The sequence below is a fragment of the Mauremys mutica genome, chromosome 5 (assembly GCF_020497125.1).
Source record: "Mauremys mutica isolate MM-2020 ecotype Southern chromosome 5, ASM2049712v1, whole genome shotgun sequence".
Taxonomy (NCBI): Eukaryota; Metazoa; Chordata; order Testudines; family Geoemydidae; genus Mauremys; species Mauremys mutica.
The window spans coordinates 12,590,832-12,617,538 of record NC_059076.1 but is presented as its reverse complement, the minus strand read 5'-3'; the positions used below and the strand labels follow the sequence as shown (position 1 = coordinate 12,617,538).

Here is a 26,707-nt window from a genome sequence, read left to right as displayed (position 1 = left end):
ATTTTCCTATTTGATAAATACAGAACTTCCTCAATTACATGGGATGGTGCCACTTATTGGTTGTTATATCTTTTTTTCCTCAGTTGCCTCTTGGTTTATTTCCCCACTGTTATCTGGTTTGATGTCTGGAATGCTGTTTCTGCTGATTAGATTCTTAATTTTAAAGAAGGTAAGAGGCTAGCAACTCTCCACTCCGGTGCATGGAGGTCATGACTGCCATACTGGAGGCTGTGCACCATTTGGTTGTCGACATTTCCAAGGAGTTAAAAGGGAGCTATGTCAATCTAAAGCATTATTTTAATATACACTACTTCACTGGGACATGACATATTGGGATGGCTGCTTTATCAGCATATCTCCTTGAAAATGGCTTTGCACAATGATAAATGATAATGAAGGATGCTTAACCAGGACAGTGCTAGCGTAACCTTTATTTAATAGGAGTGAATTAGCTAATGCCAAGTAACAAAACCGAGTTTAACAGGTGTGAAATTCTAAGCTCTGCAGGCAAACCGCCGGAGGCAGCCTGCCTGCCGTGCTTGGGGCGGCAAAATCCCTAGAGCCGCCGGAGGCAGCCTGCCTGCCGTGCTTGGGGCGGCAAAATCCCTAGAGCCGCCGGAGGCAGCCTGCCTGCCGTGCTTGGGGCGGCAAAATCCCTAGAGCCGCCGGAGGCAGCCTGCCTGCCGTGCTTGGGGCGGCAAAATCCCTAGAGCCACCCCTGTCTGTCTGCGTTTGTTTGCAAACCAGCAGTGCTTGAAGTCAGATGCTCCTTTATTATCATTTTCTGCCTCCCTCAGACCTCTCAATCTGCTGTGGCCAAAATGTGGGATGCGGTGTCACAGAGACCCAAAACAAGAACAAAAAAACCCATACAGGAAATTTAAATAGATGCAGTATTAATTCCTTTGGCATAAGTAACTCTTCAGTAGCCTCAGCTTCATTTTTTATTTCTAATATAAATAAATGTAAACAATAAAAGTGGGGGGATATGGAGAACGTTTGGGATTATAATGCATCATGTCCTACCTTTCATGTGGGACATTTCAGTGAGATGGTCTCCCTCACCCCCTCTCTTTTTAAACCTGTGAAATGAAATGCAAAAAACATACATAGAACAACAATCAAGCCATATATCTAAGCACTTGAAACTCAGGAAAAGTCACAGGTTAGGCTGAAAATGCAACTTAAAACTCAGCCCACTTGTGTGTATGAATTACATGATGGCATATTTCACAAAAAACATATACAATTTTTTCTACAACGTTAGATACACATGGGTAGCAACTTGTACAACTGTGCATGTATCACAGTAGTTCTTTGAATATGTATCAGCATGGATCCGACTGTTCGGTGAGAGGTGCCTCATGTGTGAGACCAGAGTGTTTTTGTATAGCAGTGTCTGTCCGGGCTGTGCATGCCTCCTCAGGCTGCCGCCTCCTGCTCCCATATGAGGGTAAAAAGGATGAGATGGTCACAACCCTCCTCTCAGTTCCCTCGCGTTTGGCAGTGAGGTAGAACCTGGTGAGTGTCCAACCCACTAATTCTAAGCGTTGGCTAAACCTTCTACAAACAGTCAGAACTCTTCTGATTCTTCCACACACAACCACCATGATCTATATCAACTCATCTGGACTGAGTATTATTGGTTAGGCCCCGTCCTTCCACATTACATTCCCCACCCCTTCCATACAAGGTTGCTTAGCATGGTGGACTCAAAACCTGCAGGCTTCAAACCCTGTCCATCCTGCAATGGTCTAATTCCACAGAAAGATGTACACAATAAGTGTTTCTTCTGCCTAGCAGAGTCACATACACTGAGCAAACATTTGCGCCTATCCTTCAGTGGTCACCACCATGGAAAGACCTGCTAGCTTCACCTACAAGGCTCAGCTGCCACCAGCCTTGTCTGGGTACTGACCACTCCAATGCCTGTCCTAAGAGCCAGCCGTATTCCTGTGGTATGCTGCCACTGCCCTGTTGGGGTTACTATGGTCTACCATCCATGTATTGAGAAGGTCAATTGGTGACCAAAGTGGCCTTGCAAACAGTTACGGATGTCTTTGACACCATGGCCAGGTCTGTGGCCACTGTAGTAACAATGCGTGCTGGGAATCCCAAGAGAGGTACAGGCCATAATCGAGGACTCACAGAGCTGTGTAGCAAGCAGATAGTACTCTACGCTCATTAAGACTTGTGATGCTGCACGAGATGCTGGCAGGCAAGAAGCTGCATACTTTGGATGTGTCCAGAATTCTGCTCTATTTTCTTAATAGGCCCAACCCTTTCTGGCTGTCTCTCTCCTTCTTTGTGGCCAGTTCTGGCACTCATCAGAAGGCCAAGCCATCCAGTCATAGAGACCCTCCAAATGGATCACAATATGTGTTTCCACCTTCTATCAGATGGCTGGCAAGTCTCTCCCTCTGAACATCAATGCATACTCCACCAGGGCACAGACAGCCTCTTCCACCTGCTATAGGAACATTCCAGTCTTTGAGATCTGCAAGGCTGTAGGCGAGCCATTCACTCCCTTTAAACATTATGCCTTTGACAGGACAACCAGGTCAAGTGCCAAGCTCAGGAGAGCAGTACTGCTACCATTGTTTGATTTAATGCAGCTGAAACGCCTCACTCCTACCTTCCAGAGGAGAGGCTGTGTGCCAGTCACCTGTAGTGGGATCTACAATGACATGTACTCGAAGAAGAGAGAATGTTTACTTGGCCTAGAGTAACTGTGGATCTTTGAGATGTGGTCCATGTGGAACCTGTGAGTCATCCTCAGCTGCCAAAGGAACCATTGGACTAGGTTATCATAGAATATCAGGATTGGAAGAGACTTCAGGAGGTATCTAGTCCAACCCCCTGCTCAAAGCAGGACCAACTCCAACTAAATCATCCCAGCCAGGGCTTTGTCAAGCTGGGCCTTAAAAACCTCTAAGGATGGAGATTCTACCACCTCCCTAGGGAACCCATTCTAGTGCTTCACCACCCTCCTCGTGAAAGTGTTTCCTAATATCCAGCCTAGACCTCCCCACTGCAACTTGAGACCATTGCTTCTTGTTCTGTCATCTGCCACCACTGAGAACAGCCGGGCTCCATCCTCTTTGGAACCCCCCTGTCAGGTAGTTGAAGGCTGCTATCAAATCCCCACTCACTCTTCTTGTCTGCAGACTAAACAAGCCCAGTTCTCTCAGCCTCTCCTCACAATTCATGTGCCCCAGGCCCCTGATCATTTTCCTTGCCCTCCGCTGGACACTCTCCAATTTGTCCACATCCTTTTTGTAGTGGGGGGGGAATCAAAACTGGATGCAGTGCTCCAGATGAGGCCTCACCAGTGCCAAATAGACGGGAATAATCACTTCCCTCGATCTGCTGGCAATGCTCCTACTAATACAGCCCAATACACTGTTAGCCTTCTTGGCAACAAGGGCACACTGTTGACTCATATCCAGCTTCTCATCAACTGTAATCCCCAGGTCCTTTTCTGCAGAACTGCTGCTTAGCCGGTCAGTCCCCAGCCTGTAGCAGTGCATGGGATTCTTCCATCCTAAGTGCAGGACTCTGCACTTGTCCTCATCAGATTTCTTTTGGCCCAATCCTCCAATTTGTCTAGGTCACTCTGGACCCTATCCCTGCCCTCCAGTGTATCTAACTCTCCCACCAGCTTAATGTCATCTGTGAACTTGCTGAGGGTGCAATCTATCCCATCATCCAGACCATTAATAAAGATGTTGAACAAAACCGGCCCCAGGACTGACCCCTGGGGCACTCCACTTGATACCAGCTGCCAACTAGACATGGAGCCATTGATCACTACCCATTGAGCCTGACAATCTAGCAAGCTTTCTATCCACCTTATAGTCCATTTATCCAATCCATACTTTTTTATCTTGCCGGCAAGAATCCTGTGGGAGACCGTATCAAAAGTTTTGCTAAAGGGAGTGTGAGAGTCCTGGCTGACCTACCCTTAGGAGGAGGCTTGGGGTACATGCACAGCCCCAACAGATCCTGCTATTCAAAAAACCTCAGGTCTTGTGCACATGAGGTACATACAAATTACAGTGAGACCCCCATGACTACATCTTAAAGAACTGTAACTATTGGGGAATAGCAGTTCTTTACACTGAACAGCATTACTTGTGAGGCACAAAAGGATTTATATGCATTTCCACTGTTACACTCATCTGATACATTTATACATGTGATTGTCAATATGCTACACCGATTTAATACAATTACCTGTTTAGCACATGCAGAAACCTTTGTCAGCAGATGGAAACATTCAGTGTACACTTGGTTTTAAACAGAGGCTAGAAATAGATTTTTAGAAATCATTGAATAGGTCACTGCAGTAATACCTAGAGCCCTAGCAAGATCAGGGCCCCATTGAACTGGGTTCTGTACAAACACACAGTGAGAGTCCTTGCCCCAAAGAGCTTAGAGTCTAAATGGACAAGACAGATAAATGGGTGGGTGGGTAAATAGAGACACAGAGAGATGAAGTGACCTGCCCAAGGCCATTCAACAGGTCAGTGGCAGAGCCAGGGACAGAACCTAGGTCTCCTGACTGGAGTCCAGCGCCCCATTCACGAGACAATGCTGCCGCCCATATTTTTAAATTACTCGCCATCAAACTGCTATGGTGGCCGCCTTCCCCAAGCTGCTATCCTGTTTGTGACTGGAGGCACCATTGCTATGAAAGTAGGTTTTATGAATAATCATACAAACCCAAATCTTTTCCTCAGCATCTATCCAGGGTAACTGGGCTGGAGAGTAGGGAACACAGTGGTTGGAAGTAGGGGGGGAAGCCAGAAGATCCATCCAGCTGATGGTGGGGATGGGTGATTTTTTGTCTCAACCTTTGCTAGTCCTGGTTCTTGTGTACACAGCAAACCCATGTGACTTTTCCTCTTTTCTCATTATTATGCAGGAAGACCCTGTACCCAATGGTCTTCGGGCACTTCCAGCGTTCTATGCTGCTACAGTAGCCATTAATGTGTTTTCCGTCATGTACGCAGGGGCCCCAGGTGAGCGCAAACTCTTGCATTTGAAGTCCAGAAGGAAAGCTCTGTTCTGCCCTGCATTAGTATTAATTCATTTTGTATTTGCTAACAGGTCCTGATGTGCACTGTTGAATAATAATAAAAATTTAGTGCATGTTAAATTCTCATGTTAACAAATAATACAGGCAAAGGATTAGTAGATCTCGCTCCATTAGTCTCCCAGAACCTTAATGGTTGTCTTGATTTTTAAAATACACATGTATGGCAATCTGAAGATCAACATTCTGTTCAGGAGAGGGTTTTATCTTTTTATCCTTAGCTCCATTGCTGCCCTCTTCTCTGTCACTTGTGGCTTCCTAGGAGGCGCAGGACCAGCCCACAGGGATTCTTTCCAGATGTTTTGCCATAGAGGACATAGTGCTGCTTGGGTGTTGTGAGAGTGGTCAGGCTTTTTAAAGCTGCAGTTATCAGTGGGTGTAAATTGGCTACATTGTTGAGGGCCTGGCCCCGTGTATCTAAATTCATTTCCTTTGTTTTCCCCTCATTACAAGAAACTGTCCATAGCCAGTGTAGCATTAAGGCAACTCCTTTGAGGGGGTGTGTGTATTACAGAGACACTACTAGCAGCGCTGCGTTGCCATAGCTATGCTGGCATGAGCCAGCCGGCAGTGTAGAGGCAGCTTACTCCGACCGAAGGAGTTTTTCCATTAGTGTAGGAACAGCACCTCCCTGAACGATAGTAGCTATATATGATGGAAGCATAGCTGCATCTACATAAGGGATTAGAGCAGCATAGTCAGAGGTGTGGTTTTTCACAGCCCTGACCAACAGAGCTATGTTGACTGACATTTAAATGTAGACCAAGCCTCATATAGTACATGGAAGGGACTAGGGATTCTGAGGGGGATGTTGATGGATAGTACTGCAATTATTCCCTTCTCTTAATTGGATTGGTGCACACGCTGTTTAAGGATAACCAGAAATGTTCCTTTCTAGTTCTGTTCACAGTGTGTTAGCCAGGCATTCTGCAGTGGCTTAATAAACAACATAAACAAAAGAGTAATCTTATCATCCTTCCTTTCTCATCACACATTCTGCAAGACATAAATGAAGAGAGACGTCTGTTTTAGACATAGCAAAATAAGTGGTCAGACTCTGAGGCCCCTGTTCTGTAAGCTCTTACACAGGTGCTTAAGTAGTCCCATGGTTTTCAAGATAAACACAAAGATAAGTGTTTGCAAGATCAAGGCTCAAGTTCTTTCTTCCTTGCGGGCCTGATCCTGCAACTCCTAAATGCATAATCAAATTGAACTTGCACAAGGCACTCTATTGACTTCAGGGAGGCTACTTGTGTGAGTACGAGTTACTCACATGATTGAGGATTGCAGGATCGAGACCTTGGTGAGCAAGGCACTCAGGTGGCCTATTAAGCAGATGTTGAGGTGAGCATCAGGGTTTACTGTCCAAAGCAAAGATTTACTATAGTAGACAATAAGGGTTGATGTATGCTAAAATACTTGATGTTCACACTCATTATGCGGCTGGTCCAGCACCAGTGATGTTGATTGGAATTTTGCACTGACTTCTATGGGAGCAGGAGCAGGGCTTATGTACATTGTTGCAGAAATCCTAAGTATCATGTCTTCAAACCTGTGCATGCCATTTTAGGACTTCAAATAGCCCATTGTGCAACCACACAAGTCAGGGTTACCTATGGATGTGTGTGTGTACCTGACCATCCCTCTCACATGGGTTACCAGTAGGCTATGAACTGAGGACATTTTGCATGCAGTGCAGATGAGCTGATGATGTCTCTGCTGATGATGTTACTTCCTTTGCTGATAGTAACAAAAAGCTGCTGTGCTCTAGGGGACAATCCTCAGAGGAGGAGACAACACCCACTTTGCCAGTGTTATTACCTTAATACCAACTTTCTTCTGCATCTCAAGGGTATATACATGCCTAAATAGTGCACTAGAAAATACTCGTGAAAGTATGGCCCCCAAATCTCTACGTGTTGAGGCTGACAACAGCTGAGAATCTGTAACACTCAAGCCTGTACATTTTCAAGAGGTTCATCTTTCTTCTTTTAGGTTTCAGAGTAGCAGCCGTGTTAGTCTGTATCCGCAAAAAAAAACAGGAGTACTTGTGGCACCTTAAAGACTAACAAATTTATTTAAGCATGAGCTTTCGTGAGCTACAGCTCACTTCTTCGGATGCATAGGTCATAGACCATGTCATAGGTCTCACCCCCACTTGGAGCTGTTGGGCTCCAATGTGGGGACCTGACTTGGTTTCCCTCTAAACTAAAATCCTCGTTTAGATCTAGTAAGCTGCCACCACTCAATCAGATATGTGGATTGAGACACAGTCCTTCCCCAAAATCCTAGGGGATTCCAAGAGCCCCAAATCCATGGAGTTCTTACACCCAGGAGAAATAAACCATTCCCCCTGCTTCCTCCCCGCTCCCTTTTCCTAGGAGAGATACCGGGATTCTGTATTTTCTTGTTTTTCTTTTAATAAATTCTTTCTATAAAGATTTGATTAAATCCCTCTACTGTGAATACAGGGGAGGGGCTAAGACGGTCTCTCTCGGTGGTGAGACAGCTTATCTCCGGGCAGAGAGGGGAGGGGGAAGGTTCCTCCTCTGTGAGTTGATCTGTATTTCCCCAGGGAACGTCTCTGGAAAGAGGAGGGGGAGGGGGAATACAGGGGTGTCCCAGCCCACGTAAATTGACCGAGGTGGTGGCAGCGAAAAGGAGACCTACCCTAGGATTTTAGGGTGGGGGGAATATATGCGGGTCCTCACCTTGAAACCCCCCAGTTTCAAGTGAGGGTAGACTCTGACATGGTCTATGCATCCGAAGAAGTGAGCTGTAGCTCACGAAAGCTCATGCTTAAATAAATTTGTTAGTCTTTAAGGTGCCACAAGTACTCCTGTTTTTTTTTCCTTCTTTTAGTCAGTGTAAATAAAGGAGTTGCACTGAATAGTCTCAAGTGAAATTCCTGTTCCAATGCATTTGTTTTCAGTATAGTTTGTAAATCCACTTCAAACGTTAACTTTCTAGCCATAGAGAAATAGTTCATTCTTCACCTCAGTGTATGGCATTTGCCAAAGAAGTGAAATTTCATTTTTGCCATAACTGAGGTCTTAATTGGCCAAACTGACCCTTTTCAAAAGCTTTATCCCTTCCCTTGTACAGGCTTGCTGCATCAAAACAATGCCAGCCCTGCTGAAAGAGCTTCTTGGCTACCAAGATGTGGGGTTCAGTTAGGCAGGGTGTTATCTTTAGTACTGAAGTTGTAATATTTTAAGGAACTGACATTTTTGCACATTAACCTTTAACTTTCTTCTCCTTTTCTCTTCACAGTGCTAGGACTGGTACTTCCTATATGGATAATAGTCCTAACATCATTTGGTATAGCTATAGTATTTGCTGTTCTAGTGTGGATTTTTGTGTGTCCGTGGATGAAGAGAAAAATAGCAAGTAAGTATTTGGTAGATGAAATGCTAGTGGTGTAAAATCCCTTGTGAACTTTAATATATTCTGTTTTAGGTTTTGAAATATAGGCGTTAAAGGAAAGAAAAAGGACTTGCACAATGACTATATTTAAAACATTTCTTTTATTTTACTGTAAAGTTAAACTAATCAAGGCTTTTTGTTTTACAATAGGTTTTTAACTTAAAACTACCTTGTGATGTCCGCTGAACAGGGTTGCAGAGTTTTAAAAAATAGAAAGCTTCAGATTGCATTAGCAAATTGGAGGACTTCAATAACTTCACCTAGTGAACTTGTAGATAGGCACAAGGCATTTTCATGGTTCTCAGAGAGGCTAATGAAGATAAATATGCTAGTAATAAATTCCCATGAAAGAATGTATGTCTAGATTAATTAACAAAACAGAAACCAAACCACTCAAGTTGCTGTATTCAAGTTTATATTTTTAATGATACTGGCATTTTGTTAGGAACACCAGCAGTAGTATAGATAAGTTTGAATAACCCTAACCATCCTATAAAAGATTGGTTTAGAATTATAATCATGACATTTCCTTAGGCCGGTTAAAGAAAGAAGCCGCGTTGTCAAGGATATCGGATGAAAGTCTTGATAAAATTCAAGAGGAGGAGACACCTGTTTTTAAAGAGCTTCCTGGAGTCAAAGCAACTGATGAGAGCACGATTCCCCTCACTGGCCCAATAACAGAAGCTGCTGGAGTGTCAGATAGCGGCATAGCAAATGGAAACCATCCCCGTGTGCCATATGGTAAGAAAACATTAACTGTCTTGTCTTTCATTGTGTTGATGGGGTATCTTCGTCATGGGCACGTGTTACATCCATCTATATTAAGTATAATTGTCTTTGTAACTTAACAGTTCTTACAAACCCTTCCTCTCACTATGTATCCACTTGTATGTTTTCCTACAGCAGTTCATGTTAGCTATTTTTTTGCTTGCTCACAACTTAGTGAAAATATTCTCTTTTTTTGAGGTAAGTTTTCCAAAGATGATTTAAAAAACAAAGAGAGGAAATGTTGTTTGGCAGTATTTGAGTTTTATATACAACTGAAAAAGGAAATTCTTCTATTCCTGATAATACTTATATCCTATTCTTAAAACCACATTTTAGAAGGCAGAGAGTACGAAAGCAGCTGAACTATAGAAGTTCAAATTTAGCATGGAAATTCAGAGTATACTGTTCTAGCTAGTTTGGGAAAATGTTGGGCTTGAGTTTACAAATTTATGACCATTTGGAGTATATTCACTAGAAGAATGACACTTACAAGTCCATGTGTGTAATAAAGCTCCCGTTTGAAGCCCTGATTCTGCAAGCTGGTTCGTGTGGCTGGATCCCTGTGCTCACACAGAGCCACATTGATTTGGATGGAGCTCTACATGGATGCAAGGTTTTGTCCTTGCGGCACGGTGCAGTTGGCATGGTTATGGCCTAAGTGTGCAGTGCATATAAGTAAATGCCGTTTTTCACAATTAAGAGGCACAGTTGGCTGAGTGGTGCCTATTAGCTAGTCAGCTGTGAGTTTTTCTTTTTCTCATTGACACCGAAGCAGTGTCTATAATGACCTGTATAATTACTATTAATAGTGGACCATTTGATCTGGTGAGAACAAACTAACTGGATATATTATCTCCATAAATGTATACTACCACTACAGACCTTCTTAAAATAAAACAAAACAACAATATTTTAATGTTGAATAGTTAAAATCCCCAAAGTTCAGAAATGGAAAAGTTAAGGTGTCTTCAGCAATGTTAACTTAGCCACTCTGTGAATCCTGTAATCCACATTTAATATAAACGTGTGTAGACAAGCATACAATATAGATAAAAATAGCAGTGTGTCACTATGTTTATTATGTCAATAGAAGTAAAAAATACAGGATATTCAATATGTTTATTAACATTTCTTTAGCAGCTTTAACTTTTCCATTTCTGAACTTTTAACTGGGCAACATTAACAACTTTATTTGTAATATTGTTAGCGTGCCCACAGTAATATGCTTTTATTCATAAGCTTTGGGGTTCAGTTCATGGCGTCTGTACAATCAGTGCTCCCAAAATCCAATGATTGACTACCAGTAAAGTTGCATGGCACTATATTATTTATTTAGTGTAAAATTTTCAAACACACTTAAATCTCCATTTTCAAAAGTGACTTAGGCACTTTTAAAAATGGGAGTTAGGTTTCTAGGTCATCTAGGCACTTTTGAAAATTTTCCCCTTACTCTGAAGAAACCCATAGTCAGAGGACTGTTCCTGTCCTGGAATGCTTACAATCTAAATAGACAAGCCAAACAAAGGTGAGTAGGAAGGTAGTATTTACTACCATTTTAGAAATGGGTAATTCAGACAGAGAGAGATTATGGGTAGAATTTTAAAAGTTGCCTTGTGTTAGGCACCCAAATTCCAGTCTAAGGCACATGCCCAAATTCACACAGCGGGTCTGTGGGAGATCTGGGACTTGAGCAAAGATGTACTGAGGCACAGATCAGTGCCTTAACCATAAAACCATCCATACTCCCAACTGTAGACATTCCCTTAAAAGTTAACCGTGTTTGGTTCAAAGCGACAAAGAGTCCTATGGCACCTTGTAGACTAACAGACGTATTGGAGCATAAGCTTTTGTGGGTGAATACCCACTTCGTCAGACACATGTAGTGGAAATTTCCAGAGAGCATGTTTGGTTTTAAATTGATCAATGCATTCATGTATCCGAGATGAACTTCTGTATCATATACTGCAGATGGCTGTCCCTTCAGCCATTTACACCTTGTTTTGGTGTCTTGATAAGCATAGAACTTTCATATTTCATATGATAGAAATAAAATCTGACCATCTGCCTTTACAGGAAGGGCTTTTTCTATGACGCAAACCACCATGAAATCTCCTGTTTCCAATGGCACTTTTAATTTTGATGGCGGCCATGTGAGGAGTGATGGCCAGGTGTACCACACTGTGCATAAAGACTCAGGGTTGTACAAAGACTTGCTACACAAAATACATCTGGACAGGGCAAACAACGATAGGCCCTCACAAGAAAACAATTACAAGATACTGCGTCGCAACAACAGCTACACTTGTTACACAGCTGCCATCTGTGGAATGCCAGTCCATTCATCCTTCAAGGCAGTTGATCCATCAACCCCAGAAGACAGTGAAAAGTTGGTGGGAGACACAGTGGCCTATTCTAAAAAGAGAGTTCGTTATGATAGCTACTCTAGCTACTGCAATGCTGTAGCTGAGGCAGAGATTGAGGCAGATGAAGGTGGTGTGGAAATGAAGTTGGCATCAGACCTAGCAGATCCTAACCAACTCCCAGAAGATTCTGTAGAAGAGGAAAAGGAGGAGAAGGACACCTCTCAGGTCCACCTACTTTTTCACTTTCTCCAGATCCTAACAGCCTGCTTTGGATCTTTTGCCCATGGCGGTAATGATGTCAGGTAAGTGTGTGAGAACTCACAAGCGGAGTGCTTATTAATTAAACTCAGTGCTTGGAGAATTATTTGGCACCCAGGAGGGGTGTATGTAAGCACTGAGACATCATTGCTTTGCTAGAGAATCTTACTACATTGATATAGCCAATGTTTCTAAAGACTTGGGCTGCTCAATGAATATTTTCTTTCCCCATAGCGGTAACCTCTTTTCTATTCTATGCTTAAATAGTTCAAGTTTTGGTGAATTGCAGCACACGGAGGCCCCTGTCAGGGATCAGGGCCCTGTTGTGTGGTAGACTCTGCATAAACAAGCAAAACAAAGACAGTCCCTACCCTTGTGAGCTATTTTTACTCAGAGATCAGAGCCCATCAGCAAATGAGAAGTTTAGACTATTTTTGTCAGTGTGCTTAGACTGAAGTTAATCTTTCATCATGGTGCCCAATCATTCAGTGTGTTCCAGTCATGTAGAATTTCTCTGTTCTCATTTTACTAACCAAAACAGCGTCACCAGCTCACTGTCTACTTCTTCCAAAGCTCTGGGGGCTGGGGGGGGGGAGACTTCCCAAGGTGCAAATGGGGCCCACCAGGGAGTTGCTGCCTCTTGTGCCTTTGAAAATATCCCTCTTAATAAGCAGGCTTAGTGATGCTGGTCCCACTGCTAAACTGTGGGGCACCCTACTATTAACGTCTCTCCACTCTGAAGATCAAACGTTCTGTTACAAACTGGCTACAGTTTGTGTTGGGGGGTAAAGAGTTGACATGAAAACCAAACTTTGAGCCCGCTTCTGACACCTTTGCTCATGGGGAATAGGATTTTACTCCCATTCATTTCAATGAGACCACTAGCATGATTTCCAAAGTCTGCACTTCTGTAGGAGAAAAGACATGGCACAGACTCTCTCCAGTCTGACTTATTGCGCTTAATAGTTTAATCCCTTCACATGATTTTTTCATTTTGACTAGATTCATACTTTGTTCTGGGATCCACTTTATTCCCCCCTTTGCCCATTTCAGAATATTTTTGTAATGTGGTTATGGGAACTAAACAAACGTTTAAGTGGTTTTAACTGGCTGCATATACTATAGTACATTCTTTTGAGACTGACTTGCTACTGCAGCAATGATCCAGGAGTGCATTTTGCATGTCACATAGTGTTGGTCCATAGATGTGGACCCTTACTCCCACACAGCCCATGCTGAAATAATTAAGGATGTGGCAGGTGCTAGGGTCTTCCCATCCATATCACACTGCAGAGCAGGGGTCAGAGGCAGGGACGGCTCCAGGCATCAGCGCACCAAGTGCGTGTCTGGGGTGGCAAGCTGCGGGGGGCGGCCTGACGGTCACTGTGAGGGTGGCAGTCAGGCAGCCTTCGGCGGCATGCCTGCGGGAGGTCCCCGGTCCCACGGCTTCGGCAGCAGGTACGCCGAAGGCGCAGGACCGGCAGACCTCCCGCAGGCATGTCGCCAAAAGCTGCCTGACTGCCATGCTTGGGACTGCCGTGCTTAGAGCCACTTCTGGTCAGAGGGTGCACATTTTTATCATATACTTTGTTTATTTCAAGGTCTCTTGACTGATAAAATTGCAAGGACAAAACAGACTTCACTTAATTTTGTGCAAGGCATTTATTTAACTGTTGCTTGTTAGCCTGTTTTTCTTTAATTCTGTATTGCGTATTATTTGTATTGTGGTGATGCCTGGAGGCTTCAGCAAAGGCTTGGGGTTCCTTCAAGTTAGGCACTGTGTATATACCACAAAAGGATGGTTCAGGATCTCAGGGCTCCAAATCTAAGGCCCTGATCCTGCAGTTGACTCATGTGGATGTATTCCTCCCTACTCCTCTGCGGAGCCCCATTGACTTTACTGAAGCTCAGTGCAAATACAGGAGTGTGTCCTCGTGCAGTCAGCTCCAGGATCAAGGCCTGAGCGTAGGAGTATATCCCAAGCAGTGTTTGGGATAAGCACTGTAAGAAATGGCAAACTTCTTTATATCTCACCAACTCTTCTGGTTCCCTCCCCCATGTTGAAAAAAGGCCCCCTCAATGTCAATAATGACTGGTGGGACTGGTTGCGAGAGCTTTAGACCAGGACAAAAGGGTAGAATAAGGTGACAGGAGTCAAAAAGGCAAAGTGGTAGCGTAGCAGGGGGTGGTTTAGGAAGGGGAGAGGAAACAGGGCAATAAATATGGAGTTGCACTGGACAATACCGGAATAGAAACCCTTTAAAATAAAAAGGGAGGGATGTGAGAAAGGCAGAGTCTCGTAGAGGCTGAGCAGTGATAGTGGCCAGGAAATTAGGAACCCATGTGTAATGCAGCATGGCAGTGCAAAGGATAATGAGGTTTTGGGCTGCTGTATCGCGCGCACACAGGCTACTGGCACAGTGCTTCTGATCAGGAAGCCTTTTCTCCTTCTGCGTGGCTTGCGCCCCTAGGTTGCAGGAAGTGGCCATGAGCAGACTGTGTGCTGTTGTGTGGGTTGCCTTTTGTCTGGGAGGCTTGGGGCCCAGCGCTTCCACTCTTCTTTTGGATTTGTGGTGGCCGCTGTTTATGTATGTTGGAGGAAACTTACGAGGCTTAGCCAGCTCACTCAGTTTGTATATGCCACCTTCCTCCAGCCTTCTTCCTCCTCTCTCACCAACAGAAGTTGGTCCAATAAAAGATATTACCTCCCCACCTTTTGTCTCTAATGCCTTGGGACCAACACAGTTACAACAACACTGCATACCTTTCTCCAGGGGAGAGCACACTCATTTCTGCCCGGTATTAGAACCAATTCCTTGGGGCCAGAGTAAGATAACTTGTGGGGCAATTATCACGGCTGCTGAGGCATTTTCCAGTGACGAGTACGCTGCCCTAGAGAGAACCTTTGACTCATGTTGCATGGCAGTTCTTGTGGACTGAGTGTTCCTGGTGGATTCTGACTTGAGGTTTCCACGCTGCCCTTCCTGGCTCTACACTGTTTGCTAAAACTGCAGTTTCCCTGAGACGAGAACTCTCCAAGTTCTCTCAGTCTCCCCAGGGGAAGGGCACCCTTCTGCTTGGTCTCTCTTTGAGGCAGACGGCTTTCTGTTTTTAGCAGGCTCTACACAAGTCCCAACTTCCAAAAAGGCTGTGGTTAAGCCCCCAGCGCTGCTTGCCAAGGTTAAAGCTGTTTCAGCCCCCTCAATTCCCGTGGACAAAGCGGACCTGTATCTTTGGTGAACTTTAGAAGGATGTGATTCAGATTCCCAGATAAGAGGCAGCCCCCTGAGTATTGAGCTGTGGAGCCACATCCCTTCAGGCTTGCAAGTTAGCCCCACAGAGGTCAGGAATTTCCACTCTAGCAAGGTAGTGGACTCATTTTTCAAGTTGTCCTCTAAAGCAATCCAGAGATTTGGAGAAAATATATCATTTAAGAGACTGTAGTCTTGCGTCCAAAGAAGTGGGTATTCACCCACGAAAACTCATGCTGCAAAACGTCTGTTAGTCTATAAGGTGCCACAGGATTCTTTGCTGCTTCTGTAGTCCCAGTGTCATCTGATGCTTTTCCAAGATTATAGCCTATACAACATTGCTAAAATCCTACCACCAAAACCCTGGGCCAGACTCTCTCACATTCCGACTTCTGCAGCCTTTTTAATTCTGTCTTCAGCTTCTCAACTTACCTGTTTTCAGTCCTTTACAAATGCTGCTGCAAGGCTTCTCTTTCACTCTCTCTCTTTGAATCCTGTCAGCTAACTTCCCTTTCTTTCTGTCCTAAGTTTCTCTCTTAATCCACATCTTCAAGGCTTCATCTCCTCCTGCTCCCTTACCAGGCTCCTCACTCCCGTCTTGTCCTCCTTCCCCAAGACTCCCCCTACATTGGAACACCCACCCCTCATTTGCCACATCTCTTCTGCCAGGCCCTTTCCTACGGACCCTTCAAGTGTGGGAGAGGATAAAGAGAGAGAAGAGGGGGAGAGTTATAAATTATCAGCTGTATGAAGTTTGATGTTTGCCCTATTTTATATTTTATGTAAGTTCATTATAGTGATGTACAGGCTGGTTGATAATTACATGTAGACTCAGCAAAGAATCCTGTGGCACCTTATAGACTAACAGACGTTTTGCAGCATGAGCTTTCGTGGGTGAATACCCACTTCTTCGGATGCAAGTAGTGGAAATTTCCAGGGGCAGGTATATATAAGCAAGCAAGAAGCAAGCTAGAGATAACGAGGTTAGATCAATCAGGGAGGATGAGGCCCTGTTCTAGCAGTTGAGGTGTGAAAACCAAGGGAGGAGAAACTGAACAACTGATGTCTAATGTGGATTGTATTGTAAGCTTCCTGCAGGTCAGTGTTCTCCCATGCTTTGTACATTGTTGATTGGACTTTTGGTGCACAGTAAATAATAATATGGATATGTTCCATGTGTTCCATCATACAGAAGAGACTAGGGGAAGACTTTTGATTCAGGCCTTGAAGAGGTTAAATCGGTGTATTGCCTCCCAAACCAAGTTAGAATGGACTCACTGACCATGATAGCTGAGCCAGGAAATCTGGCCTCAACAGTCCTTCATGATGTATATTTCCACATGCTAATATCATACCAACACCGTAAATAGCTCAAATTTTTGCCTTAGGATTCAGCATTTGCAGCACTCTGGGCTCCTCTTTGGGCTGACATCAACAGGGATAGTAGCAATAGCGGCTGACTGTTCAAAGCAGCAGAGAGCAACGATAATACCTTATTTGGCTGGTTGTTTCGTTCAGGCCACCTCCATGCTGTAAGCTTAAATGTGCTGTGGCAACGACACTGGATCTGTTCCAGAGCCAATCCAGGAGCCATGTGACAACATGGTGTGCACGTGCTGAATAAAAGCTAAAGAATTTTAAATCCCAGCTAAATGCGTTAGAACAGAAGCTCTGAAAAAATGTTGTTGTTAAACTTAATTAATTGTGTGGCGTGTACAGGTTTCACTGGCTCAGCACTCAGGCACAAGCGGAGCACACGGGACCACTCAGAGGTTAACACAAGAATGAAAAGGGCAGTTTAGCAAAAAGATGTGCCCCAAGAGTGTGACTGCATGCAGAGCTGCCAGTGTTTGGTTGTCTGGGGCTAAGTCTCCGAACAAGCTGGAAGGGCTGGGGCCCTACTGGCCGCCAGAGAGGATTGTATGCATCTTCTGGAGGACTATGGATTTTAGTGATCAGGAGCACAATACTGTTCCTCGTGCAATATTGTAAAAATACCTAACCGTAGGTGATGGGATCCAGCTAGGCATTCAGAAGTCTGAATTGATGGCTGTCCCCAAGAAGCCTCTCAGTCCTGTCTCTCCACACAAAGGGGTTACCCTGCCTGTAGCTGACTTTTGGCGGGGGACCCAGTGACCTAATAACCCACTGGCATGCTGGGCACCTTCCTAATCCTCTGACACCATCAGAGGCAGGGCACAGTGCTCACCAAGGGCTTGGTCCAGAGCCCACTGCAGTTAATGGAAAGGCTTTATCTGAATTCCGTAGTCTTTGGATCAGGCTCCCAGGGATGTGATGGATTCTCCATCCCTTGGGGTCTCTAAAAGAGAAGATCTAGTTCCACCACAAATTTCTGGACTTGCTGCAGGAATTTTTGGATGAAATCTAGGGCCTGTGTTCTGCATAGAATCAGATTACAGGATCCCGCCTGTGTGTGTGTTGGGAGTGGGGTGGGAGGAGAGTCTCCCTTATTAGCTCATTTCCTCAGATTAGATTGGATGTTTTTGTAAAAGAGACATGCTCTGGTTCAAACAGGAATTGATTCAGAGAAGTTCTGTGGCCTGTGTGTTACACACGAGGGCAGACTAGGTGACCAGAGTGGTCCCTTCAGGCTTATATTTATGAGATAGATTTTGTTTCTTCCCACCTCATCCACAAGGACTGGGAGTGTTGGAGGGGACAGATTCCCTGCTTCACAGGGTTTCCTGTGTCAGCTGTGGCAACTCAGCCTTCCTGTGCTTCAGTTCCCATCTGGCCAGTGGGGATAATAGTCTCCCCTATTCAGGACTCATTAGGAATCACCTCCTCTATCTCTGCTACTACAAGATGAAATTAGGTTGTCCTCTATCCAGTGCCCTGGTGTGTGAGGCAGAGGGGAACTGGGGGGAGTATCTGTTCCTTCTGAAACCAAGTTGCTCATCATCCTCTCCTCAAGGTACCCTATCAGACTCTGTGGCCAGATGCTGGCCCAACAGTCAGATTCCCCTCCTCTCTGCCCCTGCTTAGCAGCAGCCTGCCCAGCCAGACTCCTCCAGGGCTAAGCACTGATCAGCAGGTTTTGCCTTGCCTGTTTGTTGTGTGATACTAGCAGGTAACCCTTTCATTGTGGACTGGGCTTGTTCAAGTCAGAGATACCTTTTGCCAGTGAAAAGTGTATACAGTATAATTAAAACTATTTTAATACAAAAAAGCATCTGTGCTGTTGCAGTGTATGAAGACTTTTCTATCTTCTGACCAATTGCTAGCAGGGCTTTTAAGTGTCAGTGATGAGTCTCTTACCATCACTATGAGCCAACAATTTACTTGTTCTAAATTTACCTGCTGTTAATTTCAGTGACACTTTGTTCCCGTATTATGTAACAATATAAAAAGGAGAGACTGATCAGTTTTCACTACATCCTTCAAGTCAGATTTTCTGCCTGGCCGTACCCCCAGTCTGTTTCTGCACCCATAAGAATGCAGGTACCAGTAAGTGCATTTAGACGTCTACTTACTTATTTGGGCATGCAAATCTGGTACTTAAACACCTAAATAATGTAATTTGGACCTACAAACTGTGGGCACAGCAATGAAGTCTTGGTTTAAAAATTGTAAGTGATTCAATCACGTGACTCTTCTTCCTTCCAGGCAGAATCGTGTTTGCAATCCTACACTACAAGGCTTCCACTCATTTCCTTTGTGCTTCTATTGACTTTATCATTCTGAGCTATATCTCAAGCATTCACAATGACTCCTTAGAAGATATATCAGCATATGGGAATCTTAGAATATTTTTGCTAATTGAAATTACCTTATATTTAGCTAAAATTTATTTAATATGCAATGGATTTAATCAGCGTAGTGCTTCTAAAAATCAGATTTTTATCTCCATTTTTCAGAGTTTTTACTAATTTAAACCATTTATTGCTGCTAGGGCCTTTCTCCAAATCACTAAGACTCTTTTACCCAATTAAAAGTCAAACAATAAAACCACTTTTAAAATAATACAATTTACCATGCAATTGGAATGTCTCTCTTTTTTTGTCATGCATTCCTAAAAGAAACTTCCTTCCTGATTACTGCTCCAGGCCAGTTCTTGGAATTATTTGCTTGGGATGGAAATATTATACTGATCTGTAAGCAAAATCCATTTATGCAGTGTTTCTCACATCATTTTAAAGCTTGATTCCTCATGAAACAATGGAGTGAGAGTAAGGGCCTCATTTTAGATGGAAGAAAAGAAGATACAGGTAGTGGAAAATAATATAGTAAAGAGAATGGCAGGCAAGTGGAGGGTACACAGAGTGTGCATGGAAGAAATTAGAGGAAAGATGAACTTGGGACTCTGAGCGATAGACTGGAGAGTGCACGGTTGAGGTGGGCTGGACATATGGTAAGTATGGGAAAAGAAAGACCATCAAAGAGAGCTTGTGAGGAAGAGGACTGCCAGAAAGGATGTGAAAGCCCGAGGATACGATGGAAAGACTGTCAAAAGAAGTCTGAAGAGAAAAAGACAAACTCCAGGACCTATGAACCCAAGCCAAGGACCAGATGGAGTGGCAAACAATCATGGGCACCTCTTTCATCCCCCATGTAAATGGGAAAAGGAGTCGTGAAGTGTAAGGGTCGCATTCTGCTTCAGTGCTTCCTAGGAGGTGCTGAGGACTCTCGACTCCCAGCGACTTGGGCAGGATCAGGCACTGATACTTTATTCCAATGAAAGCTGGGACTCCAGTTTTGAAACGATATAAATGATTAACTCCTAGCCCTGGTGGCTTGCCTTGTACAGTATCAGACCTCAAAGCTGTCCCTTGCTCCAGCTGTGTGTTTTGGTACTGTGCCAGGAGTAAATATAGCCAGTCCTGGACCCAGGACAAGTGTAACTGTCCATCCTTGGACTCTGCATTCTCAGAATCCTACTCGCTGTTATCAGTTTGTAAAGAGAGTAGCTGCCTATTAGATTTTAAGTCTATTGAATTGTGTTTGACTTTTTAAAATTATTTATCTTCCGTTTTGTAATCACTTAGATGTGATTAGAATCTGATAATTACAATGCAATCTTCCTTTTGTGCTCCCTTCGGTTGGGGTAAGGAAAATACCAATTAGCAAGTCATATTGCAACGTACCATATCAAGGAAAGTCCTGTACAATCAGTAAAGTATATTTGCCTTGGGTAAGAGTTAGTATGCTTTCTTCAGCGGTGTTAGCCTTGGCATTGTGACACAGGATTCATAGAACCTCACCTCAGCTGTACAACTGGGGCCAGATTTCCAAAAGCATTCATTTTACCTTTAGGTACTTAAGTGAAGCATGTGTCCTGATTTCTCAAAAATATTGAGCTTCCGCTTCCCTCTATTGACAATAACAGGAGCTTTTGCTGGATGCTGAGCTCTTTTGAAAATCTGCTGTAGTCTGCTAAAGTGGCTGCATATATCGATAATCCATAGAATCACAGGAAAGCAGGGCTGGAAGGGACCTCATCAAGTCGAGCCCCCTGCAGTAAGGCAGGACCAGGTAAACCATGACCATCCCCGACAACCTCTCCCAGCTTGATGTTATCTGCACATTTTAAAGCATATTCTCCACTCCATTGTCCAAGTCATTTAATGAAAATATCGAATAGTACTGGACCCAGGACTGATCCCTGTGGAACTCCACTAGATATGCCCTCCCAGTTTGACAGCAAACCCTTGGTAACTACTCTTTCTATAGGGTCTTTCAACCTGTCGTATAGGCAACTTAAAGTAATTTCATCTAGACCACATTTCCAAAGTTTGGTTATGAGACTGTCATGTAGGACTGTGTCAGAAGCCTTACTAAAATCAGGGTTTATCATGTCAACTGCTTCTCCCCCATTTACCAGGCCAGTAACTCTGTTAAAGAAGAAAATTAGGTTGGTTTGTTCTTGACAAATTTGTGCTGGCTATTCCTTATAATCCTGTTCTAATCTAGGTGTTTACAGATTGATTGTTTAATAATTTATTCTAGTATCTTTCCAGGTATCAAAGTTAAGCTGCCTGGTCTATAATTCCCCAGGTCCTCCTTGTTCCCCTTTGAAAGTTAACTACTGTGTTTGCCCTTCTCCAGTCCTCTGAGACCTCACGTGTCCTCCATGAGTTCTCGACGATAACTGCTAACGGTTCCGACATTGCTTCAGCTAGTTCCTTAAGACTAAGTACTTTAGGATGAATTTCATCATGTCCTGCTGACTTGAGTACATCCAACTTATCTAAATACTCTTTAACCTGTTCTTTTCATATTTTGGCTTGTGTTCGTTTCCCCCGGTTGTTAATGTTAATTGTATGGAGTATCTGGTCACCATTTCACTTTTTAGTGAAGACTGAAGCAAAATAGGCATTAAACACCCCAGGCTTCTTGAGGTCATCAGTGATTGGTTTTCCTTTCCTGCTGAGTAGAGAACCTCATGTTCCTTTGTCTTTTTCTTTCTCCTAATGTATTCATAGAACCTCTTCTTATCACCTTTTATGTAACTCATTTTGTGCCTTAGCCCAGCCCTGCACAACTCGTAAAGTGACGAGGGCCATATTACTCCAAAGAAAATAGCTGAGGGCTGAAACCCCCCCAGCTGCACTGAAACACCCCCCTCCAGCGCCGCACAGCCCCGCTGAACCCCCCCAGCTCCGAGCCCAGCCCCTCTGAGCTGAGCACCCCCCTGACCCCATCCACCCGCAGCCCTGACCCCCAGCTCTGAGCCCAGCCCCTCTGAGCCAGACACCCCCCTGACCCCTAGCTCCGAGCCCAGCCCCTCTGAGCCGGACGCCCCCCTGATCCCAGCCCCCCCAGCCCTGACCCCCAGCTCCAAGCCCAGCCCCTCTGAGCTGGACACCCCCCTGACCTCAGGCCCCCCTCCCCTTGGGCAGGGGGCGATCCCAGCAGCCGGGCGGTCGGAGCGCGGCACATGGGGCTGTGAAGTCGGGCCCTCCTCGGGCAGGGGATAAACCCGGCAGCCCCCCCCCCGCCGCTTGCCCGCGGGCCGCACAGAGGGCCCACACGGGCCATGTGTTGTGCAGGCCTGCACTAGCCCTTTTGATTTTTTTCCTACATGCTTGTGCTATTCTTTGATACTCCTCCTTAGCAATTTGTCCTTGTTTCCACTTTTGGAAGGATTCCTTTGTGACTTTCTGGTCACTAAAGAGCTCCTGATGGAGCTATATTGGCCTTTTCCTATTCTTCCTGTCTTTCCTTCACAGGGGGATAATTTGCTGTTGTGCCTTGAGAAACTGCCATTCTCCTGAACTCCTTTCCTCAATCATGATAGTCTTGCTGATCAGTTTAAGCCATAAGAATGTTAAATATGTTCCCTCTACGTGTATTTGGTAAAGAAATATTTAAAAGTATTTAATGTCAGTTCCTTTAGGCCTGCTTCACACATTCCTACATTTATTTTTTTCCTAATGAGAAAATATGAAACAGAATAATGCAGATGTTAGATTTGATCCAGCCAACATAGCAGACGTAAACTCTTACCAAGGATCTCTGATGTGGTGCCAGAAACTGCAGGTTTTTCCCTGAACGCTGTCACCATATTCTTCCATAATTCTGACTCTTAAGTCACTGAAAGGAATCGCTGAAGACCACAGAGTAACAGCATTGAATTGAGAGTTTACATGCAGCATTTATTTTAGCGTTAGGTCTCTCCCTTTTTATGTCATTCTGACTTGATCAGCTGCAGGGCAACACTTCTCATCAGCACTAAGGCATAAGAACAGATGTTGCACATATTCGTGCTGCTGATACTTTCAGAGTGCAAGTCAGAGGTGTGTACAAAGTTGGCTTACAAGCTCTCTAGTACCCTTCTCTGACCCTGGCACAGCTTCTGCGCAGAGCTGGGTCCACGGTGTCATGTCAGAGCAGCCTGACATTTGCTTTACCTTGTAATAGCTGTAAATGGCCACAAAGAGTTGATATTGCAGCCAGAGTTTAACATGGTGCACAGGCACACCAGCCATGTCCCAGTATTGCCATCCCTGAGCATTCAAAAATGAGATTTAAAAAAAAAAACAACCAGTCACCTTCTTGTAACTGTATCAGAGGGGTAGCCGTGTTAGTCTGGATCTGTAAAAAGCGAAAAAAGAGTCCTGTGGCACCTTATAAACTAACAGACATATTGGAGCATGAGCTTTTGTGGGTGATACCCACTTCATCAGATGCATGCAGGGGTGAAAGTAACTTACAGGACTTACTGGTACTGCTGGAGTCCTGAGGGGGCGTGGCCTCATCTGGAAGAGGCAGGGCCTCTTGAGATTTAAAGGCCCTGGGGCACCGGCTGTGGCTGGGAGCCCCAGGGCCTTTAAATCAACCCGGGGGCTCCCAACTGCAGAGGTGGCTGGGAGCCACTGGGGCTCAGGGGCAAATTAAAGGGCCCGGGGCTCGGCCGCCGCAGAGCTCCGGGCCCTTTAAATCCCCACCGCAGCTCCGGCAGCCAAGCTCGGGCGTGGATTTAAAGGGCCCGGAGCTCCCACTGCTGCAGGGAGCCCCAAGCCCTTTAAATCCCAGCCCCGGCCTGGCCACCGAGCTGCGGGCAGGATTTAAAGGGCTCTGGGCTGCCCGCAGCAGCGGGGAGCTCTGAGCCCATTAAATCCCGTCCCCAGCCGAGCGGCGGGATTTAAAGGGCTCAGAGCTGCCCGCCGCAGCGGGGAGCTCTGAGCCCTTTAAATCCTGGCCCCAGCCTGGCCGCCGAGCCGCGGGTGGGATTTAAAGGGCTCTGAGATCCGGGGAGCTCCGAGCCCTTTAAATTCCTGCTGTGGAAGCCGGTGCGGTCTGGCACGGCATACTGGCTCCTGCCGGTACGCCGTACCGTACCGTACCGGCTTACTTTCACCTCTGGACGCATACCATTCTTGTAACTGTTGCTCTTCGAGTGCTTGTTCATGTCCATTCCAATCAGATGTGTGCGTGCGCATGGGCATGGTAGCCGGAAGATTTTTCCCATAGCAGCATCTGTCAGGTCTGTACAGGAGCCTTCTGGAGTTGCGTCTTCATGGCGCCAAGACATCTGTAAGGTACCAACTATCCAGCATTTCTGGAAAATTATTTGCCTAATAGAAACTTCTGTCAGTTTCTGCCATAGTGATCAACAGTGAAATGTAGGCAACAAGGGGCTCCCGAATTTGGATCTGATCACATTTGTCACACCCTGCAGTCTTCGTTACAAATGCCATTGTACAAAGTTTTAATCTATTTCATGTGGTGGGATTAGAATAATGCTACACCCAGTTTTGGAGAAAAATGAATACAACAAATGTGACTTGTTGAAAAGCACTTGCCTCTGTTTTTATAACCCCGATATATTTTATTTTCTCAGCAATGCAATTGGTCCTCTGGTAGCTCTCTGGCTTATATATGAACAAGGAGGTGTAATGCAAGACGCTGTGACTCCTGTCTGGCTGCTGTTTTATGGAGGTGTTGGGATCTGTGTAGGTCTCTGGGTCTGGGGTAGAAGAGTTATCCAGACAATGGGGAAAGACCTCACACCAATCACACCTTCGAGGTATGTACAGGATTACTAATTTGATTGCCTGAATTTCTAATAGGATCTAGTTTGAGAAATTGCTGCTGTAGTTTTGCTTTTAATTGTGTGGACTGCTGGGTTTGCTTTTGATTTGATTCTAATGGTAACTTGTTTGACCTCCTACCTTGTTAAAAAAAATCCCTGTAAATGAATGTGGTATGAGTTTGAATTGTAGAGGTCTAGTTGACAAAAGTATTCTACTGCTGTCCTAATTAGCATGTGAAACTATGACATTTGGAAATGACAAAAATTAGCTTTCCCCATGTGCTTCATAACATTAAAAATATGAATCTGACTCTTATTTTTGCTTTAAATGCATACTAGACCTCTGCTGCCACTAACCTAATGACTAATTAAGCATGATTCACTGGACTGTAGAGTAGTAAAACAGCCTGAAGCAGTGAGCTGAGCAACTAGTTTAATGCAGATAACTAGTGTGTATTGTTTCCATTATTCAGTAGTCCATTGTTCTCCTAATGTAATTCTATGACCAAATCAGCTGGAGGTAAACAGTTAAAGAAGATACTGGTAAGACTTTGGCACACTGCATGGTGTCAGTCCAAACTGATACAAAGAGTGACTGTGAAGTGTTTTCTTATGCTTCCTGCAGTGGATTCACTATTGAGTTGGCTTCGGCGTTCACAGTTGTGGTAGCTTCCAATGTTGGACTTCCTGTCAGTACTACACACTGCAAGGTATGCTTTTGCCATGTGACTGCAGTCATGGCAGTCTGGACTGTACATCTTTAAGTTTGCTGCTCAGGTCGCTGTACAATGGCATGATTCAATGCAGGGAAAAGCTGAAATAGTTCTCTTCTGCAAGGCAAAATCAAATGTATGAGGCATGGCCCAGTTCTGTTCTGTCAAAAACAAACAAAGATATTTACATCGATGGAGAACTGGAAATGTTCACTGTAAAAAATACATTTTTGATTTTCAGATTGAAAATCAATTGTAACTGGGGCATAGGAGCATACGGGGTTTGAACTCGATAGGCTCCACCCAAAGTAACCCTTCACAAATACGTCATCCACAGCTCTAAAGAGAGAATGATCACAAGCAAAATTAAACAGTTCCATAGTATGTTGGGAGTAGAAGCAGAGGATTTGCTTTTCTTTGATCATGCCATTTGAGCCTAGATCTGTAGCATTCCTCAGTGTTCAGAGGCTATGACACCTTCCATCGTTCATACTTCACTGTCTTGATAAGTGCATGGCATGGGATTTCCTTCATGTAACTCTTATACTACAACATTTCCATCTATCTTTTTTTATTTCTTCACAGTGGATTTTGCATTGAAGTAATGTGTGCGCTAACGGTACTTGTAGCCTCAAATGTGGGTATTCCAATAAGCTCCACTCATTGCAAGGTATTGGAGTTTGCAGTGATAATATCAATCTAGAACAGTCAAATTATGAGAAATGCTGATTGTTGCATTTTGCCTTCATTATGTTTTGCACCAAATAGATTTTGATGACCACAAAACAAACAAACAAAGAACTACACAGATGCAAAGTTAAGACTGAGCAATTGCACAAAAGGGTGGAAAGTTTAAGGTTCTTACCATGTTAATTTGGCCAGTGTGAATCTGACCAGTTTACTGTTCACAATGTTACATGTATACCTTATTGTAGACTTCGGTAGTCAAGTTAACATATGTTTAGCGGCCTTATGTTGAGCATCCTCAATAAAGCACGGAGCATATGCACCATGTAGTGTTCAGACAATTAGCTTAAATTGATAATTATGGCAAGTAGAAATGCAACATTCCTATTCTGTGAGAAGCTCTGAAATTTAAAAGGAAAAATCTTTAGTTTTGCAACAGCCAGACCCCTGTCCCTGTGGAGAGATCCAGGAGGGCACAGAGTCCCTGTGGCTTTAGTCACTAACCCCAAAACGTTCGGTACCTTTTGGCTGTTGCAAGGTATAATAATATTTGTGAGCCAAGCAGGTTCCATCCCCAAGGAGCCAGTTGTAGCAGCAGAGCCTGGAGCTTTCGATTTTGGCCATTGTTTCGCATGCCAGAAAGTTAC

The 26,707-nt window shown here is 44.4% G+C and overlaps 1 protein-coding gene across 4 annotated transcripts in view; it reads left to right on the top strand.

Annotated features, from left to right (window-relative positions):
* Nucleotides 1–26,707, top strand: part of LOC123371278 (sodium-dependent phosphate transporter 2) — a 75,442-nt gene that overhangs the window by 41,696 nt on the left and 7,039 nt on the right. For 3 of the 4 annotated variants that reach the window (XM_045018678.1, XM_045018680.1, XM_045018679.1), the window contains exons 4-10: nucleotides 84–169; nucleotides 4,928–5,024; nucleotides 8,372–8,488; nucleotides 9,059–9,265; nucleotides 11,366–11,957; nucleotides 24,469–24,654; nucleotides 25,286–25,370. In XM_045018678.1, coding sequence (XP_044874613.1) covers nucleotides 84–169; nucleotides 4,928–5,024; nucleotides 8,372–8,488; nucleotides 9,059–9,265; nucleotides 11,366–11,957; nucleotides 24,469–24,654; nucleotides 25,286–25,370 — 1,370 coding nt within the window. Of the gene's footprint in view, nucleotides 1–83; nucleotides 170–4,927; nucleotides 5,025–8,371; nucleotides 8,489–9,058; nucleotides 9,266–11,365; nucleotides 11,958–24,468; nucleotides 24,655–25,285; nucleotides 25,371–25,958; nucleotides 26,044–26,707 lie in introns of all 4 variants that reach the window. The other variant, XR_006579746.1, reaches the window with a different exon arrangement.